Here is a 19,821-nt window from a genome sequence, read left to right on the forward strand (position 1 = left end):
CATGAAAAGCCAAGGCTGAGAGCACTTTGCATAACAGCCTCTTCTGTCTGCCTCCTCCTACCCCTCAAACTTTATTCCTGTCCATGCCATGCAAATAAAATAATAGCTCCCTGCACACACACCACCACCCTTTTTTCTACAGTGTACTGTCTTTTCCTGAGATAAGAAATTTGAATGAGGTTCAGCTCTTAATAGTTTTAATCTTACTGTCACATCTCTGTTCAAAGTGTGTAAAACCATAAATGGACAGAAATTATCTGATAAATCCTAATGCCAAGGGTCAGGGTGGGCAGAAAAGAGTATTACTAAGTTAGAGAATCAGTTAGAAAGAACATGAAAACAATATACCTTAGCAATTAAATTCTGTTCTTTGGAACCTATATGTTTTGGTTTATGTTTTTTTTCAGAATTCATTGTATCAGTAGTTCATTTTGGAGCATGTTTGTTTACATCCTTTTGTAACTATGCTGTAGATAAAGTGATGGAACAGGGAAATGATGAGGCAAATTTTCTTTATAACCCTCTTTCTTTTGTGTGTACTTTGTCATAGTCCTTTTACTGAAGTTTTTGTGATAAATTGTATGGAACAAGTTATAAAATTAATCTTTTCCAGGAAATGGTCTGACTTTTTATAAAAAATTTTCAGTAAAAATGCTTTTATAAAATCTTTGCTTGCTAAACATTTTGTATTACTTATTAAATTATTATCTCTGTATATAACTTAAAAGTTTGATTCTCTAAAAAAGCACATGAAAGTTTTCAATACCTGTGCTAGTCACAAATTTTGTATGTAGAGGTATGATATTTGTAGTTCCAGTATTTGCATTAGTCACTATGTAAGACTTGGCACATAAAGTTCAAAATGTTGACCTGTAAGTACTTGTATGTGAGTAACTTCAGTTGTGTGATTTTTCCCTTGATATATACAAGTTAAGCTGCTTGTCAGTGTTTTGGGGGATTGATCCCAGGGGTCATTTCCAATGCTGTTTTACAGATAATTATGTAACACCTTTAAACAAGGCACTTCAAGTGTTTTATGCCTTTTTTTTTTTTTTTTTAAATCTGATCTTTATTTAAACAGATTTTGTGAACTTAAGTATGTGCAAATGTAAAATTAGTTTCAGGTGCTTTCATCCTAGAATAAAAGGTCTTGTGGGCAATTTGCAGCATGAGTCATAAAGGTGACTTGTCATTGTTGTCTTGTTTGTTCTTCTATCAGCTGTTCTACATTAAACTACTTAAATATTTAATACTATTTTTTATCTGTTAGCATGGAGGAGTCTATGTAAAAAGAAGTGCCAAATTCAATGAAAAAGAAATGAGAGAGAAGTTGCGGGCCCAGATGAAAGCTGAGACTCCGGTAAGATCATACCTTCCGTCTTGTTTCTTTGAGTTTTTAATGGCAGAGGCTTATTGAAGAAATGAGCTAAGTCAGATACCTACAAAGTACAAGAAGGTAATCATGGATTTGTTTTCTTCCTGTATTTTTACAGTTACTTTCTGTGATTAGAGTGATACCTCAAATTTAGGGAAATTTGACTAGTCCTTTACGAATGATGCGAACTTCGTGATTCTGTCTGTAGAGGGCAGGGGGGATCTGGACTAAATCTTAGAACATAATCTTAGCTATAGCACCTCTCTTGAGAAACCACTGATAGTGTTCCCTGTGTTTTTCAAAAGACAACATTTTGACTACTGTATGCTTGTCAGAGATTGGTATTCTTCACTTCTGAAAGTCAAGAACCATTCTTCACAGATTTTAATTAGTCATCTCGATGATCAATCATTTTTAATGCCACTGACATTGTAGAACTGAGAAACTTTGTCTGCTATGCCTGGAGGAGAAAACAAACAAACAAAAAAATAAAACCCCTGAACTCTTGATAATTTTCTATTTGAAGGATGATTGTTGGTGCCAAGTGACTTTTCTCATGACTCCCTCTATGGTTTGTGGCTCAGTGGTTAGAATCACTATGCTTCGCTTCCATTACTTGCTGTGCATTAAAATGTTTTTTGCCTTTTTGGCTAGACTTAAGAAAACCAATTCAGCAAGCCTTGATATAGAACAGTTACACTTTAATTTTATTTAAAATAATGTGATTATGACTTGCCACTCCAAATTCTAAGTGGCAAACCTTTTGTAAGCTGAGATTTGAGTAAAAGAGTGCATAGGTCGTTTTGAGCTTCACAGTAGTTGTCTTTTTTTTTCCTTTTTTTGAGATAGTGTGTTTATGTTTGTGCATGTGTCTGTATTGAAAAAGTAAACTGGCTTTATGCTCACTGAGAGGCTTAAATGGGTAAAGCATCCCTGTTTAAGACAGTGTCTTGAACTAAGGTTTAGTGTGAACAGAGGTGGATTTTGTTTTTGATTAAGATAAGAAAGTGGATCTATTTGCAGTTTTTAGCATATAAGTTACAAAGAACAGAAAGACATTATGACAACTAAGCTTTTGCTGTGCAGTGTCTAATCTAATGATGTACACGTGGAGAAGATGGTCGTATTTAACAGTGGTAACTTGTGCCTGCATTACCAGGGAGAGTCCTGGGATGTGAAAAGGTTGCATTGTGTTATTTTCTGTATGTCAGTGGCAAAGTTTCTACTTTCTGTAAAACTTGCGGTGTCATGGAATAAACAAAGACAAATTGCAGGATGTAAGAAATATTTATAGTGACCCCCTAAGCAATTGCTCCCCCTGCAGAGTGCTGGTTTAGTTCACTTCAGTTACTCAATGAAATATTCTAGCAGGGTGTTTTCCTGCATAGGCCCATGCATTTTTTTGCTAGCTAAAGGGACAGCTTGTGGTTGAGCCTGGCTTTCTGGCTTCCCTCTGCACTCCCTAAAATGCAGGGGGGTTTTGTAATAGTAAGGTTCTGATTGTGGTAAGAGTCTCGATTTGAACTCTGCTTTAGATCAGCCTCCCTTATAGAAACATGGATTTTTTTTCAATACAATCTTCAGAAGATGTGCCTAGAAACTTGTCTAATTCTGCATATCTTTGGGAACTGGCAAATGATGGTCAGTGTTGCTGCAGTACTGTAAATTGTCTGGAAAGGCTAGTGTGTGGTTTAGTCCAATTGGAATGTAAGGGGAGGATCAAGCATAAAACTTTTCAAGCTACACCTGCTGTAGGATCTGTTTTCCATGGTGGATATCTACATGTGATTAATAAATGAAATAAATACAGAAGGATTTTTTCTGGAATCATCTCTCTTCTCCCTCCTCAGTTGTGTGTGGATTGAAAGTATCTAAACTAATGCCAGATGAATTTGGGCTCACTTGAGTATTTTTTTTTGTTTAATGTAATTTGGCTATCTGAAAGTTCAGTGGTGTTGGACATGGGCATAGAACCTGGACATGCCTACCAGGCAGTTGTTGCCATTTTCCTCATATTATCTGGGTAGCAGTATAACTGCTGCAGAAATTGATTCTGGTTTAAATCTCTTTCAGTCAAACAATATAGGGAGTGACAAGTTTCACAAAACCAAAGCTGTCAAAAACGTATTTACTGAGACAAATGTTTGCATCTGTTGGGGTAAAAGACACCATTCAATTGTCATTTGAGGGAAGACTGAACTTTTTATAATCCACTGTATCTGAGAATTTAAGTGTAGGTGCTGTAAATGTCCTTTAACCTACAATTACTACTGAGAGAGGAACATGATAACATGTATCCTTACTGCATTATTCATGAGGAAACTTTGCAGTTCTGCAACTTAGTATGACATTCTGAAGACATTTTAATCAGTAAAGCAAGTACACCCTGAACTCATCAGCTTCATGCAAAATTAATTAATTTACTACTATGGAATTTTTATTAAAATTTGCATACTGGGTGCTGTAGCTCAGGGTGGGTTTTTCCTCAGTTTAGTGAGCAGTTGGTGTTGCTCAGTCATTCTGTGCATACATGTTGGAGTTCTTTCTTTAATGTACTATTAGAGAGAAGCTTGCCTTTCAGTTGGTAAGGAAAGAATTATGTGCCAATAGAGAGAAGATGGATGGCAATCAGTGTTAAGGGTCATTTTGTTATTTACAGTTTCTCTCCACATACAGTTTAAACAAAAGAATCCAAATGATTAATGTTCAGTCTCTTTGGAGCCATCCCTGTTCCCATTAAGAAACTGAAGACATGTAGGAAGGCAAACCCAGTCTTCTGTTCTCGTTAGTGTAGCAAGCCCTTTACTGTTTTATTGTGGTCCTTTTTTTTTTGTTTGTTTTATAAAAAGTAAATTGAGGTGGAGCATGGACAGGAAAAATAAGGCTACCTCTTGGCCTCTTACATTCACAGTAGAACCAGACTAGTGATCTGGTATGTGTCTTTTTGTGTAGGGACAATGGACTGCATGATGCTCCTTGCTCACCTTGACTTACCACTTATACCCACCTGCCTGCCTTACACAGCCCCCCCTTTCCTGCCCTGCTGCTCACAGTTCCTCCACCCTTTCTTCCCAGGTGCAGTGCAGCAATATTAGACATGCCCAAAACTGATGCTGGTCTGAAAGACTGTTGCACCTGTGTTTTCTTAGTGGAGATCCTGAACTAATAAATTTTCTTATTTATGTCTGGAAATAACTTTGCTTCTCAAACTGTCATTGAAGTATACACCCAAATGGTTCATTATTAAGCCTTTTGTTGTCAAAACTCACTGGAAATGATATGGTTTTGTTTAAAATACCATAAAATCTGTCTGATTGTTAACAAATTGCAATCTTATGTCTTGTTGGGAGAGCAGAGACTGTCATATAGTTTGAAGGACACTTCTGTGTTAATGTTGTTTTAATGTAAGCCATAACAAGATAAATGCATTTCTCAGTGTAACAATATATCCAGCTGACACTTGATGTATGCAATCTTCTTGTTTTATAAAGAAAGTTAACTCTTCTGAACAACAAACTATACAGTCTGATAACTGAAAATGTAACTTTTTTTTTATCATGCATCAAGAGGAGGAAAATGCATACTGAGATGAGAGATTTAACCCAGTACAGCCAATATTTAGCTGGTTACTATGTGTTTTATTTTTGTCACAAAATAAATCTTTGTCATGTGAAGCAGTGAAATTAAACAGTAAAAACCTGGAGGTACAGATGCATTAATACAACTGCTATAAGGCTTAATGTAATTATTTTGTCATATAGTTAATAATTTGCAAATCCCTGACAACTTCTTTGTAAAACCTGGATGTCCTTTCCTGCTTTCTTCACATCACCTCTTGTATTTCATTCCAGTTATATCAGATATGCTTTCTCATACTGTATCTCTTTCAGTTATTGATCTAAATGTTGTTGTTTCTCATCCAGTTCACCAGAAGCATATCTTCTAGGCAGTGGGCTAAATGGATTCTGTCTAGTTGTCAGGGTGCAATAATAATAATAATATTAAAAGTAAGCAAATGCATTGTTTAATATAATTTTGAACTTTGTCAATAAAAATATTTAATTGTTTTCCATTGTCACCCACCCGGGAACAGCACAGCGTATGCAAGATATCTTTAGTAAGTAGTTACCATCTCTTGACACCCAATGTTCTCCTACAGAGTGGCGGCTGCTCTCTCCAGGACACCCTCCAAGGCCCTGTCCTTGGCCAGGTTTTCTCTTTATTGCCTCTGCTTGCTGTATGATAATGGTATCTGGGCTGACTTTGTTCTGTACTCGAGACTCATGTTGATTCATGCCCCTTTACAGTGATGCACCCATTCGAGCTCCTTTTGTGGCACTCTGATCTATGTCAGGGACTTCCACAGCTGCCCTACTCCCCCCTCTGGAAGCACAGCCCTTCTTGGGGCCATTGCTATTTCTTTTTGCCTGAAAGACATTGATGATACTGGAGAAATGAATAGAGTTGCTATTTGGGTGAATGCATTTATCATTCATTCATTTAATTTGTGGATTGTGGCAAGTTCACTGAGATTGTGCTGGGGACTCTGTGAGTAACCCCTGACTCTTCTTGTTTTCTGGCTCCCAGCAAGAGTCAGCAGGGTTCTACTAAATGAATCCTGATCCACTCCTTGAAGTTTTCAAATTGATGAGCGATATAGCAAGTGTACTGACAGCCACCCATTACACAGAAACAGGTGTGAAAATACCATGTAACTGAACACAGGGCCCTACTCTGCTTGGGTTAAAATTGGTGCATCAGCGAATCAGGGACTATGGTAATGCAAAGTCTTCCAAGTCATTTTGAACACGAGCACTGTATTTTGCAGCCATTGTGATAAAGTACGTAACTTTTATGTAGCTAATTGCCCTAAATGAAAAATTCTGTATAAAATATTGCCTTAGCTACAGCTAGTGTTTCTAGGCAACTAAAATGCTTCTACAACTCAACAGTTCTTAATCCAAGATCAAGGAAGCTTATTAAAATCTTAGAGATTTGTAGTTCTTACAGTCTTTAGAAATAGTGCTTAAGGATTTAGCTTCTGCTTCCTGTGGTGGGAGAAAAGCCAGTCACACAAGTAGATTTGGTAGGCTGAATTACACTGACAGTCTTTGTCTTGTGCAGGACTGTACGTGAGTATAAGTAGGACATCTGTTTACATTAATGAATTTTACTCAGGTAAAGTAGTCCTAATGAGCTACATATTAGGTTAATATATGCTGAATTTAAAGCAAAGACCACTTCTCTGTCTTGTTATGTTTTCAATTCAGAGATATTCAGATTCTGGTCAACAAACCTGTTTGGCTGCTTGTGTTTAAGAGGTTTACAAGAATAATTAAAATATAATTTCAACCCCTGCTTTGTATTACACACGTAGGACTGGAGTAAGTAGATACTATTTTGTTGTGTAATCAGCTTTTGGTGGTTGATTATCTGCTTTGAAGACTGGTAATGTTGTTGCATGCTTTTAAGTGCTGACCTCTGTACCAAGAATGGTATTCGTACCCTGTGTGCTTCGCTTTCTTTGCTTTGTCAATTACTACCTGTTACAGCCGTAGTATTACCCTTTGGAGCTGAGCATTCAGTCTTTAAGTGGAGGGAGCAACCTCATCTTGAAGTACCATTTTAAGGATCCAGCTTACGTGAATTGAATATAAGAACGTTTATGAAAAGAAAAAAATGCATCTGGATTTGAATATTATGCCCTTTCCAGCTAACTCTGAAAAGTTTTACTTAGTCACTTAAATATCTCAACAGTGTACTTCATAGATGAAATGTATACATGACTGGGGGAAGTGTGGACTGCAGCTGGGTCTAAGGATTCCTGTAAACATCCCTGTGCTTACGCTACTGTCATAGTATAAAAAAGTAAGCATCTCGCCTCTTAAACTCAAATCTGTATACATCTTGGGTTTCTGCCAGTCCTTGAACATTCTTGGACTTCACCTGCCTCTGCAGCCTTGCCAGTTCTCTGCCTCCTCAAATATGCCATGGCAAGTGCAGTCTTTCCTCTAGCTCTCTTTACTCCACTCTACTGACACTGGTTTTGCCATTTTTTTTTTTTTTCCTTTTTTTCCCTGCCAGATTCTAGGTTGTGTACACGGTTCTCCTCTTTCTTTATTTCCTGCTGTTCCTAGATTTCTTCCCTCCTCTTCATTTTAGCAAATCTTTCAACCTTCCTGACTGTGGGGTGATTCTAGAGACTTTGCTTGCTGGGTCCCGTCTTTCTGCATTCAGCCTTTTTTTCTAGTTGTTCTGCAGTCAAGTGCATACCAGCATGCTCTGTTCTATGGCCCAGAAACACAAAGTTATATTCCTATGCGTCTCTTTCTGAGTTTTTATTTAGCCTTACATCTTTTCATGATGTGCACTCCCTCTTGCAGTGTCTTCCTGTACTCTCTGATAATCCTTCTTGGACTGTTTTGTAAATGCACTATCTCTTTTTCTTTCAAATATTTCTTAAGACTCATTTCTGCAAAGATAACAAGTAGTTAGTCTTGACACAGTAGACTTTACTGTGAATGTGTCATGTTTAACTCCACACTAGTTACCATTTGTGGCTGTAGCTTTTTCTTCTGCAGATGAGCCCCCAGTATGAAATTTTCACTGTTTAAGTAATGTTTTGCATCAACTTTGTATGTAGGAGATAATGCAAGACACACCCAAAAAAAAAAAAAAAAAAAAAAAAAGAGATGGAAACCTCTGTTCTATTTCAAAAGCAAATGGAAAATGTATGAAATTTGACTGCTTCTATTTGGGTGCATAATTTTACACTCAAGATATACAGATACTTAGGCAATCTTTACCTCTGTAATTATTTTGAGAACCCAGAGACAATTGCTACTGAATAGGCAAGCAAACTAATTTACTAGGGAAGCCTAACCTTAGATACATACATGCTTAAAGGAATGTGACTTTAAAGTTCAAAGTATGCTAAACTATGAGTTTAAGTTCATTATATATTTAATACCTTATACAGTGAGATGCATAAAGGCACGTAAGATAACTGTTTTATCATAATTTCAATTAATAGTATTTCTGATTATGAATGGAATTAAAATTTTATTTCCGTATAAGGAAAGACTAGATGCAAGATCAGTGTTAACGAAAAAATATAATTTGGGTCATCTGTGACCTATTTGACTGTCTTTTCAAAATATCCCCTTATGCCACTGAACAAAGCTGATACTCTTGTTTATACCAGCTGCTCTTGACTTGCTCACTATTGTGGACACATACTATCTCCCTTCCTAAATCACCTGGGCAACTTCCTAGGGTGTACATTCAAAGAAAACTATTTTGAACTTTGAACAGTAAGTTTCACAGAGCTAGGAAATTCTAGCTCAAGTATTCTGATTTTCTTTGGATCCTTACAGTAATTGATCGTGTGAACTAAATACAATATGGACCTATCAAAGGATGATAACTTCTGTAAAAGGAATCAGCTTACATTCATTATAAGAACTTGTCTGTTTTGTTTCTTTTTAATCCCACAGATGTATTTAGTGATTTTTCCAGAGGGGACTCGTTACAATCCAGAAATACCAAAAGTCATTGCAGATAGTCAATCATTTGCTGAAAAGGAAGGTAAGCAAAACAAATTTTTAAATCATTATTTTGTTACAGCGTTAACAAATATTATATAAAATTGTTATATAATATGAAGATAAGCTCACCTCATCTGGACTATTAAGCCTGCCTGATTGATACTTAAGGGTTAGAATAGCATAAGCCAGTGTTTCTCTTACCACAGAATGAGAGTAGCTTACATACAAACATTTCATGCATTTCATATTGTGCAAGAGTATTAATTATCAAAAAAGCTCTCTTCACTTCTTTTCTTGCTCCTTCAGGGACCTAAGGATTAGCTACACTGGATCGGGGCACTGTTCTAAGTTGATGTTATAACTCCAAATATGTTGTGCCTTAAAAGAAAAAGTCTTCCATCACTTCATTTTTAATTACTGTTAGTACTACCATGGCTTTCTGATTTTGTTCCTCTCTCACCTTCTAGTCTTACCCTTCCTTGGTTGAACTTTATTCTGTAGCCACTTTGTTGGCGTCATCTCTGTAACCATAGATGGAATTACTTCATCTTTGGAAAGGCTTGCAAAAAATCTAAGGTCCCAAGCTTTTTCATTTTTTCTCACATCTTACGCACGATACAAGTAAACTTGTAAGTCCAGCAGTTCAGTGGATATGTTTCCTGGCTTTGTTTTTTCCTGTTGACCAAAAGTGAAATAATTCATTCTGAAGGTAAACAAAGAATAACAAATAGGTCTGGTAAATTCATTTCTGTGACAGGCTGAAATGAATTCACAAGTCTGTGAATCAGCTTGTTGATATCATCAGGCTATTAAGTATTGTTAGGTCTTGTCCAAAAGGATACATGCTTTCCTTCTCTCCCTTAGGAAGAATGGAATTTGTTTGCGTATATGAGAGGAGAACTTAAGTTATAATGTATTTATTCATTGCTTCAGTTTCCTGTTGGAAATGAAAGTCAAATGTTTCATTTAGGTTGGCGGTTCTTTGAGGGTTCAGAGGGGGGTGTTTGAGAGGCTTTTTTTTCCTTTCTCCTCCTTTTTCAGGGAAAAAAAAGGGCTCTTTGTCATTATTATTATTGTTTTAATAAACCTATTATCTCTACAGTCTGCAAAACAGTATAAAACACTACTTTTGTGCTTTAGAGCACCTGTTCATTTCTTTTAGTTCTTTTCTCTCCAGTATTGGTCTGTTTAATTTTGTAAGGGTTACTCTTTTTTTAAAACCTACAAGGCACATACCAGTACATCTGGGAGCTGCAAGGATGGATAACTCCACATGGCCACCGGCAGGAGATGACAACAACTCCCTGGGGTCCCGCCACGCTGCTGTGCATCCGTGCTGGCCCTGGCTTCCACCCAGCAGCCCCAGTGCCACCATGGTCCTGGCTGCTGGCACGTGCTGGGGCTGCAACATGGGAGCTGTGACCCAACACCTCACCAGTTACTCACATGTAGTTTGAGTGCTGGCTGTGCTCCTTGCAAGCGTGCAGGGGCTGTTGTGTGACACTGCTGAGCTGAACTAAAAACGCACAATTGTACGCTTGTATAAAAGATCCCAGAGGCACCTTATTTCTTAGAGTTTTAGGAAAGGTAGTAATGCCCAGTAGTTCTGTCAGTCAGAGAGATGAAAACATAAATTGCAGTTTAAAATTACAGTTTAAAAATTGGCCTTCATTTGTCATGGGGATATAAGGAAGTCTGATATTAGTCTTATCATCTTAGTGTATTTGTTACAGAGCGCAGTGCTTCAGTGTTGGCTTTACAGATACTGTTTTGTAGCTTGAACTGTAAGCTTTAGAATTATTTTTTCCTGTATTTTTGCACAATTTTATGTTAAGAAAATAGTGCAAGTGTACTATTGGGAAAAGTGGTTTAATTAAGAAGAATTAAACTTCAAATTGATATTATGACCAGACATACTATACCCAAAGATAACAAAGCTATTCCTAGAGCACAAGCATAACTCATGTTTATCATGCTGTCTGAAATACTGGTTTTGACATAAGTGTGTGTATACATTTTACTAGGTTTGCAGAGAGGAAGTTTGAAAAGTTTGGGGGGGGGCAGGGGGTTTACTTTTACTCTCCATGGTCTGGATTCTGTTCTAGAGAAGGTTCATTGGTTTAAGCAGAATTGATGAGCTGAACTTAATTATCTGGTCTTAATGTGACCAGCCGATGAGATGCATCTTGTATCTTGATGTTCTTTTTAAGTAAACACCAGTTTTGGACACAGTTACTGCCTCTTTACGATTGGTCCTAGGACCAGTTCAACAAAAAGAAATTTAAAAAAAACAAACAAACCTAGGTTGACATCCAAAGGAATAACTTGACATTGCTGGTGTCAACTATTACATCTTTCCTCAGTGATATGAATATATAAATAAATCTTATGTGTCTGTGAATAGGATGGAAGGATATTACACAGCAAAAGAATTTAAACATGATTGAGGTCACCCTTGAAAGAAAGACAGCTTTTTAAAATACTGGTAATACTTCATCTTACAGTTTGTTCTGCCATAGAACTTGGGTTCTACACAAAAACGTGACTCCTAGCAAGAGCAGATGGTTTTCCTCTTTCTGAAACACAGGCAAATCAAACACACGGAATAGATCCAATAGATCTGGGTAGATGTGGATATGAGTGAGTTGAGACTGAAGGCCATAAAGCGCAGAGAAACTTCTAGGGAAGGAGTAGGATTGCATCCTTTCTTACTATTTTTAGAAAGAAATAAAGGATACAGTAAAAAATTAAAACCATGGGTTGGTCTTTCAAATTTGTCATTAACTACCTTGCCAGATTCAAGTTGAATGTACTGCCAGGTTTTTGTTTACTAAAGCCAAGGAATGCCAAAAACATGTAGAAGTAAAATTGATAAAATTAGGGCATTGGTATTCATGGTTTTCATGCTGGATACATGCATATCAGCCCTCAACACCGATAGGTTTGACACAGTGACACTCTAATTTGAACTCTATTGTAAGTTCTGTCCACAATTGTATTCAGCGTGATACAGAAAGTTGCTTACTTCCAGGAATACTGGTTTTGTGATGATGAGCTGAGAATGTTGTTATCTAAGGGTAATGCTAGTACCCTCAGAAACTGACAATTACTCATTAGACACATTTTACAAGTGGCAGAAAATTTCAGTCAGATCAGATTATTACCCAGGATAGAACAGAAAAGATTTTAAACTGAAAATGCATTTGTTTGATTGCATTGGGGAAGGAAAAATGCCCTTCCTCAAGTTTAAAAACAAAAGCAAAAATTATCTTTCAAACTAAGTCGTTTGATTATTTGTGCTAGGATTAATGCAGGAGTTATTCATAGAACAAGTTAAATTCTGTGGAGTTCAGAAAATTAATTGGGTATTTATGTTTGTTGGCCAAAGTAGCAATATTTGCTGAGTTTTCACAGCCACAGTAAACCACATAAGCAATGTTGCCAGAATACCAGATGAAGACATGTGTCAGGTTTTCTCATTTCTATCAGAGGCAGATGAAAGCCCCCACTTCCAAGCCAATGGGAGTATGTGCCATGTAGCTGGATTTGAACCTAATATACCTCGTTGTCCTCTCCTGATAGAAAGTAGGTGGCTGTGTGAGGTGATTCCAGCAATTGCTACCAAGACAGGGTTTCTCCGCATTTCAGTATGGTTGGTGACTGATGTGTTTCTAATGGGACATCTTGTAAGATTCTCACAATCAAATTAAATATTTCTTCCTCTGCTCTCTCAAAGATCTAAGAATATGACAGCATGTGTGTTGCCTCTTGTCTTCTGAGCTTTTTGCCTTCCAGTTTCCTATATTTAAGTGTATAGCCAGTAATCTTTAAGTTTAGAGTTTGCTTTAGTTTTCCATTGTGTGGGAGTAGTCAGCTAGCATGATTCCCATCTTCAAAATTTTATGCAGTCATTCAGCTGACTTACCTATTGGTGACCCAGTTTAGGCTCTGATCTGTTAGTTTAGGCATCTTAAAAGTGCAGCGATTCTTCCACACTAGTCAGTGGGCTTGAGTTGCTGAGTCCAGGAAATTATAATATATAGGTGGCACTCATTTTTTTCATGGGATTTAACTCTAATCTTGTCATAATGGTAGAAATGGTAATTTTTTTTTTTTTTTAATTTATTTCAAACTGTTGCTCTTTTAAGGCTGGATCTTTTTAATGATACTGGACTACAGAACAAAATTTCTACAAACCCCACAAAATACATGATGATTATTTCTTGTACCAACTTCTGGTATAAAATTTGTTCCATTTATGCGTTCCCAAAATATGTATGTATAGATTTCTGATCATTTTCTAGTAGTTAAACCTTTATAATGTCACAAACAACCACAAATTTCTTAGGTTTAGTAGAATATGAATTTTATCCAAATGTTAAGAAATGGCATTTTAAAAACTTGAAAATAAATATGAATAATCCAGAGCCCTCCTACTTTTAATATTGCTAACTCTGAAAAGTCAAACAGAAAGGAGTATTAAGCTTGTTAAATTTAACTTGATTTGCTTTTGCTGAATTAAGACAAAACAGGCTTCCCTGATGAAAGTCATTTATGGAATTTTGTATTAAAGTTTGAGTTTTAAGAAAGGTCATTTAATCAAGCAAACATTTCAGATATTCATTTATTATCTTCCTTGTTTTTATGCAGAGAAGTTGTAAATGTTTTTTAACACTAAGTTTATCTTGACTAGTATCATGCTTTCTGCTAAGATGTTTGTACCTGCAGGATATGCTTATCTCAAAATGGCTTTTACAGATCATGTAAAAAAGGTATTTCAACTGACCTAATCGAAAATGTTTCCCTTCTAGATCTTGGCACTGGTTTTAGATGGTATTTTAAAGCAATCTGAAGTATTTAATATCCATAAGTGTTATTTGGAACCGTCTCTAAAGAAAATAGCTTTTGGTAATATTTTTTCCACACACTTTTCTGTAAACAAGCTTGAAGTAAAAGTGCACAGTGAGATATGGAAAGGAGAATAAAATTTTAAATGAGAGTGTGGTGTGGATCCTGAGTAGCATTTGAGAGATGTACCATTAGGATGAAGAAAGGATTTCTCTTATTATATAAAAGTCATCCTTAGAAAATTAAATTTAGGAAAGCAAGAAGCTATCTTGTATTTCTGTAGATACCCATCACACGACAGAGTACCAAAGTTTGGTGTCTCCCATGTTTTGCTATGGGATGGTCATATTCTTCATGAGGGGATCACTTGCATTTCTTATACTTTAGTTCATGGTAACAGAAAACACTTTTTACAGGATTATGCGATGTTTTAATACTGTTATCAGTTGGGTCCCGTTTGTGTAAGTTGGTGGAATACTAGCATACAAATGGATGAGTTCTCCCACCATATGTCATTTTATACATCTAATTCTGGACTTTGGTTTAAATAAGTAAGGCTTCAATCACTGGGGGCATTCCAGAAGGCTGGTGGGAACTCAGTGTTGGGTGAGTACTTGAGACACCCCACATAATTGCAAAGCTTTCAGTCTAGTAGCTCTACTGCACACACATACACATGAAAAAGGAAAAATAAGGAATGAAAGATCTAATTAGTATTGAAATCAATTGGTTTTCACCCTGCTTTCAGTTGTTGTATTACTGCCAAGGAACATGGTTTTATAGGGGGGAAAAAAACCCCTCAGACTGGTTCTGACATGCACTTTCAGTGAGCATGTAACTTTTGTTATTGAAATGTGGTCATGCTCATGTAAGACGCATAGGGTATTCTTAATTTAGAGCTGGGTTTTTTTATTCTTTTCATTTAAAAATGTGTGTGCACGTCAGCAATACAAATATAACTAATGGAGTCCAAGTCTGAATATGTAGATGGTTTGCCGGCACAGTACAGCTCTATGAGATTTTGGCCTGGATGAAGGGAAAAGGAAGAGCAGTCTTCTCCATAGAGTTGTATTCCGTTATTACAGATGTAACTTCACCCTGAGAGGTTAGATAAATGGTGTTTTGTTTGGTGTTTTCTCTTCTTTTGTGTTTAGATGAAAAAATCAGTTCTATAGATGTTAATGATTTGGGCCTTTGTACTTCCCAAACTAAAACCTTACTTTATTTCATTCCGTTTTCTTGCAGACTTTCTGAAGTAATTCTGCATCTTACTGTAGTTTAGTAAACAGACGGTATTTGAAGTACCATTGCACACTGTATTTCCTCAAATTTTCACATTTTTTTTCTTTTTTTTTATGTCTGTTTATCATTTTAAAGTTAGCTAACATAGTAGAACAAAGCTATAGCATTTTAAGGTAGAGTATTACTTTATTAGACATCTAGTAATTTTCTTTGGCATTTAAAGTAAAATCTCATGACCTCAAATACTTTGACGGAGAGTCCTAACTTAGTATTGCACAATATTAAAAACAGTTTAAGCAGAGTGTGTTTTGTAAATTGGATGCAGGCAGCTTGCCAAGGTAACTATACTGCAACTACTTGGGTTCAAATTCTGTTATGTTGATTTTAGCAAAGATCATCAAATAATTGCAAGAATGTGTGGTTAATGTTTTTATAAAACAGATTTTTTTAAAAAGATGTGCTGAACTCCTGCTGTTGCTGCATGTTTGTCATGCAGTGGAGCGTTTCTGAGTAGTGGTTTATGGACTTTCATTATTGATTCTAATTAGATGAATAGTCATTTTGTACTTAAACCTTCAAGAGTTCGCTGGTAGCACATGGAGTAAGAGGGGCTTATTCTACAGTGCACTTCAAAGTTTGTCACTGACTATCCTCATCACCAAAATTGGCCACGGATTCAAAAAACTCAGCACTGAATAGTCTTGGATACCTAAATTTGTCTAGAGGATTCAGTTTCTCCTTTGTCTTCCCCACAGTAATAGTTTGGTTAAGGGGAAGATGAGTTGGGCAGGAAAGGAATGACTGTTTTTAGAACATGTTTGGGAAGTTGGCTCAACAAGAGCTGTGTTGAGTGTAATGTCTACACTTATATCGTTGCTGACACAACTCTAGAATATTCAGTGCTTCATTTACAGAGTAAACATTTGGAAACATAACATAACTAGCTGTTTGATGTAACAGTTCACAAGCTAAGAAAACACTACACCATGTTATGCTTAAAAATATTTACATGATCCATATAACATTTTGCATAGACAGTTACTGCTATTGCCAGTAAAGCTTAGAACAATGACTTCAGAAGGAATGCTAGTAAATAGCCTTTTATCTCTGTGTTCAGAAAAGGAGGTTCTTAGCAAATGTTAAGAAATCAAGATAATGATTTATACTGAAATTTTCAACTCTAAGAATGGTAGACCAGTTCAGAAACTAGCATTATCTTAGTGTTCAGTAGATATTTTCATAGTTTTAGATCAAAGTATGCTTTGCCCAACAAGGGCAGTACAAAACTGGAACATAATATAGTATCTTTCTGCTTGCAAAATCAATTCAAAAGATATGAAAAGCAATACCACAGTACTTTGGTTTAGAAAAATTGCTGCTTCATCTCTCAGGAACCAATACCACCAATGGATGGTTCATTAAAAATGGACTGAAGAGTAAGCCAATGAAAAATAAGGCTAGAAAGGAATAATTGCAATTCTGTCCTGATCTTTGAGAAAGATACACATCCTATAGCAAAATAGTGAAATTTTTTGTATAATAAGCTTTTTTTCCTAGAAGCACTTTCAAGTAAGTGTGGAAGAGCTGTGTTCAGATCATGAAAAGGTTTGGGGGGTTTTTTGTTTCTTTTCATTTTGAATGTCAGTGTATGTTAAAATTCTGGAAATAGAACAAAGTTTATACTTTTGAGGTCAGTGTATTTGTATGTTCTTAAGTATGCTCTAGGTGGAAGTGGTAAGCTGAAGCAAACATGGATATGAAATACTGTTAAGACTTGCAGAGTGGTGTTAAACCTGACTTTTTTGTGTCCTTGACATGCCGATCTCTGTGTCTTGGCCTGGGTGGTTAAAGACAACAGTTGGTTTCTGTGAGTGTGGATTTGTTAGTAGCCAAGTCAATTGTAATAGGTTGTTTGCAGGGAAACAGAGATTTCCTCCTTGCTGTCAGTTGTTGGTGCTGTATTTTTCCCCTCCCTGTGTAGTTTTCTGCTCAGATGGTGAGTTGAATCAGCTGGTGGGAGGGGGGTGCCAGAGCAGGATAATGTTAACAGCAGGAACAAGCATGCAGAAAAGAGCAGTTAAGGGAAGCAACTGCAAGGATAAAGTGGAATGTCCTATTTTCTGTAGTGGCAAGTCATTGCAGTGGGCTGAAGTTGTCTTGAGTCTAACTGCTTTCCCCTGTTCTTCCCCAGAGTGAGGACCCTCCAAGTAACCATATCTAACATCCCAGAATGTGCTATTAGGAGTAAGAAACAAAAGCAGGGAAACCTAGAATCTGTAGTAGAAAATAACAAAACATAGTGAAATTTCTGATAGCTTGCTAGCTTTGGAGAAACGTAGAATCCTGTTTAAACATGCATAGTTTAAGGCAACCACTCTTGTTACCATGGGTCAACCATATCAGGATTCAGTATGTTGACAAAATTGGTTTGGCCTTTAAAACTAAAATGTCGGATGAGTATTAGGCATGCTTAAAATTATCTGTGCTTATGCCTCGCCTACCAAATCTGTTTCTGATCTAGAATTTCAGGAGGTGATGTCCTGTGTGTTTTGTATTTTTCAGTTAATTTGCTCTTTCTTTTTTTACCTCAGTTGGACAAACATGAACAGTAAAGAGAAGTGCTGTTTCATGGCTTACAAGCCACATTAAAACCATCACTGCTTCTAGAGCAGGAGCTGTAAAAAGGACTCTTGTTGAGCAGCCTTTTTTGTCATTAATATCCTTTAGGATTTCAGTTTCATCTTCTACATGTGCTCAGCATATGCAGTGTGTGCACGCTCTCAACTGAGAATTGAGATTAAAAATAAACCTTTTGTGATTTTGAGTAAGGGTGCTGCAGTTCCTTGGCATGATGTTTGTTTTGTGATTGTACTCCAGTTTTCTTTCAAACACTGTAATTATTTTTTTTTCCCACTAGGACTTGCTATTTTAAAGCATGTGCTAACGCCACGCGTGAAGGCAACTCATGTAGCCATTGACTCGATGAAGGACTATCTGGATGCAGTGTATGATGTGACTGTAGCTTATGAAGGTACTGTGGACCACAAAGGGCAAAGAAAACTGGCGCCATCTATGACAGGTGAGTTGGTGTATATTAGACATGTTACAGCCATATGCTTGTTAATACACAGAACCAACTTCAGGTGCTTTGTGATGCTCTGAAGATAATTTCCACAGTGTTTCAGCCATATTACCATACCTCAGTAGGGCATCGTTCATCAGTGGCTAGGCTTTACAATAGTTACCTGTGACATTCCTGCCCTCCCTTCCTTATTCCATGCAGAGAGTATTTCTGTAGTCAGATTCTGCATACAAGTAGTCTTTGGAGTCAAAATGAACTTGAGGCCATAGGCAGCAGATGCCATTTGCCTTCATATTTTTTCTAGCACTGGGATTTGGCATCATCATAAATTCTCTATTTTCCTCTGCTGTGCTACATATGTGTACATGTGATCTAATTGCTGAAATGCATGTATTTTAAAAGGAAAATGTGTAATAATAGTATTTTACTGGCAGTTCTCCAAATTGCTACACATACCCATAATCTTGCAAACACTTAACAGAATTTTTATGCAGGTGGGCTTCACATGCACACTTTAAGAGAAAGGGGTAAATGAGTTGTATATTCTTTGAGTAATCTAACATACTACAGACAGAGAGCTTCAGGTTTGCTATTTTTTGATTATGCTTGGTGGTGGATTGAAATATTATTCATTTACCTTTGTTGTCACTGGAGGGCCATATGTCATCTCTCTTTCCAGTTGTAGTTGATATGTTACTCAGCCATATCTGTGCATGACTGACTGTTACTAGTTATCTCAAAGTGGTACTTTTGACTCTTTTTGCACTGCTGATACCAAGTGGAAAAAAAAGCCACAGTAGTTTCACAGAGCTGTTCAGACTTTTGGGCAAGGGATCAGTGTTGGCTGAGGGACATGCAGGGAACTTCTTAGCTAACTCTTCACTTCTCGGCTGTCCCGGTGTCACTGGGACTTGTTCCTTCTGCTGCCAAAAATAGTTCATAGTGCAGATGTTTCCATGCCAGTTCATAAGCAGGTGTTAAGTCCTTGAGGTGGTGTAAAGTTTGCATGAACTCCCTCCAGGTGCTAGTTGCTTAGAAGTTCTCGAATTGTCTGTTTTTACATTTTCACCCTGTTTAAAATTATTCCAGATAGGTGAGCAACAAAACTGCTAACACTGTGTATTAATTCAATACTTGTGTTGTACTGTAAGGTCTTAGGATGGTTTTATTTTATGTATGTTTTGTTCCCAACAGGCATTTTTTATGGCTAAATATCAGAAGTTCTTTTTATGATTTAACATTTTTTATTTATAAATTTATTTTTAACTTGATTTTACAGACTTTATTATTTATATTTTTAAGGTTTTTTTTTAATACCTTATAACCCTCTTACTTCCTCAACTTCTTTGAAGACTGGGCAGCCTCCCTCTTGTCTTGTCACTCAACCCTCTTCAAGACCCCCTTCAAAACAAACAGGGCTGTTTCCCCTTCCCTGCAGCATATCTTGTTTCGTGACTTAATTATTAGGCAGTTTCAAGCATTCTCATGCTGGACTTCTCACTGCCTGATGGTTAATTAAACTATTAAAATGTCATTACCTAATGATAAGATGGCAAATGTTCAAATTCCTTATAAGACCTTTTCACCTATTGAACCTTTCAGTTTGCATGAAGCATGATATAATTATGGAAAGGGAACCAACAAACTGAATTTCCCTGTTGGCTGTTTTCTTGTGTCCGGTGTCAAGTGGCAATCAGATCGTTTGGGGTGCCTATTCCACATCCAGC

At 36.8% G+C, this 19,821-nt stretch overlaps 1 protein-coding gene across 1 annotated transcript in view; it reads left to right on the forward strand.

Annotated features, from left to right (window-relative positions):
- AGPAT5 (1-acylglycerol-3-phosphate O-acyltransferase 5) overlaps window positions 1-19,821 on the forward strand; it is a 57,928-nt gene that overhangs the window by 21,602 nt on the left and 16,505 nt on the right. Inside the window, exons 4-6 of the mRNA XM_074895743.1 lie at window positions 1,271-1,360; window positions 8,872-8,962; window positions 17,930-18,091. Coding sequence (XP_074751844.1) covers window positions 1,271-1,360; window positions 8,872-8,962; window positions 17,930-18,091 — 343 coding nt within the window. The remainder of the gene's footprint in view (window positions 1-1,270; window positions 1,361-8,871; window positions 8,963-17,929; window positions 18,092-19,821) is intronic.

This window comes from Athene noctua, chromosome 1, assembly GCF_965140245.1.
Source record: "Athene noctua chromosome 1, bAthNoc1.hap1.1, whole genome shotgun sequence".
NCBI classification, from domain to species: domain Eukaryota; kingdom Metazoa; phylum Chordata; class Aves; order Strigiformes; family Strigidae; genus Athene; species Athene noctua.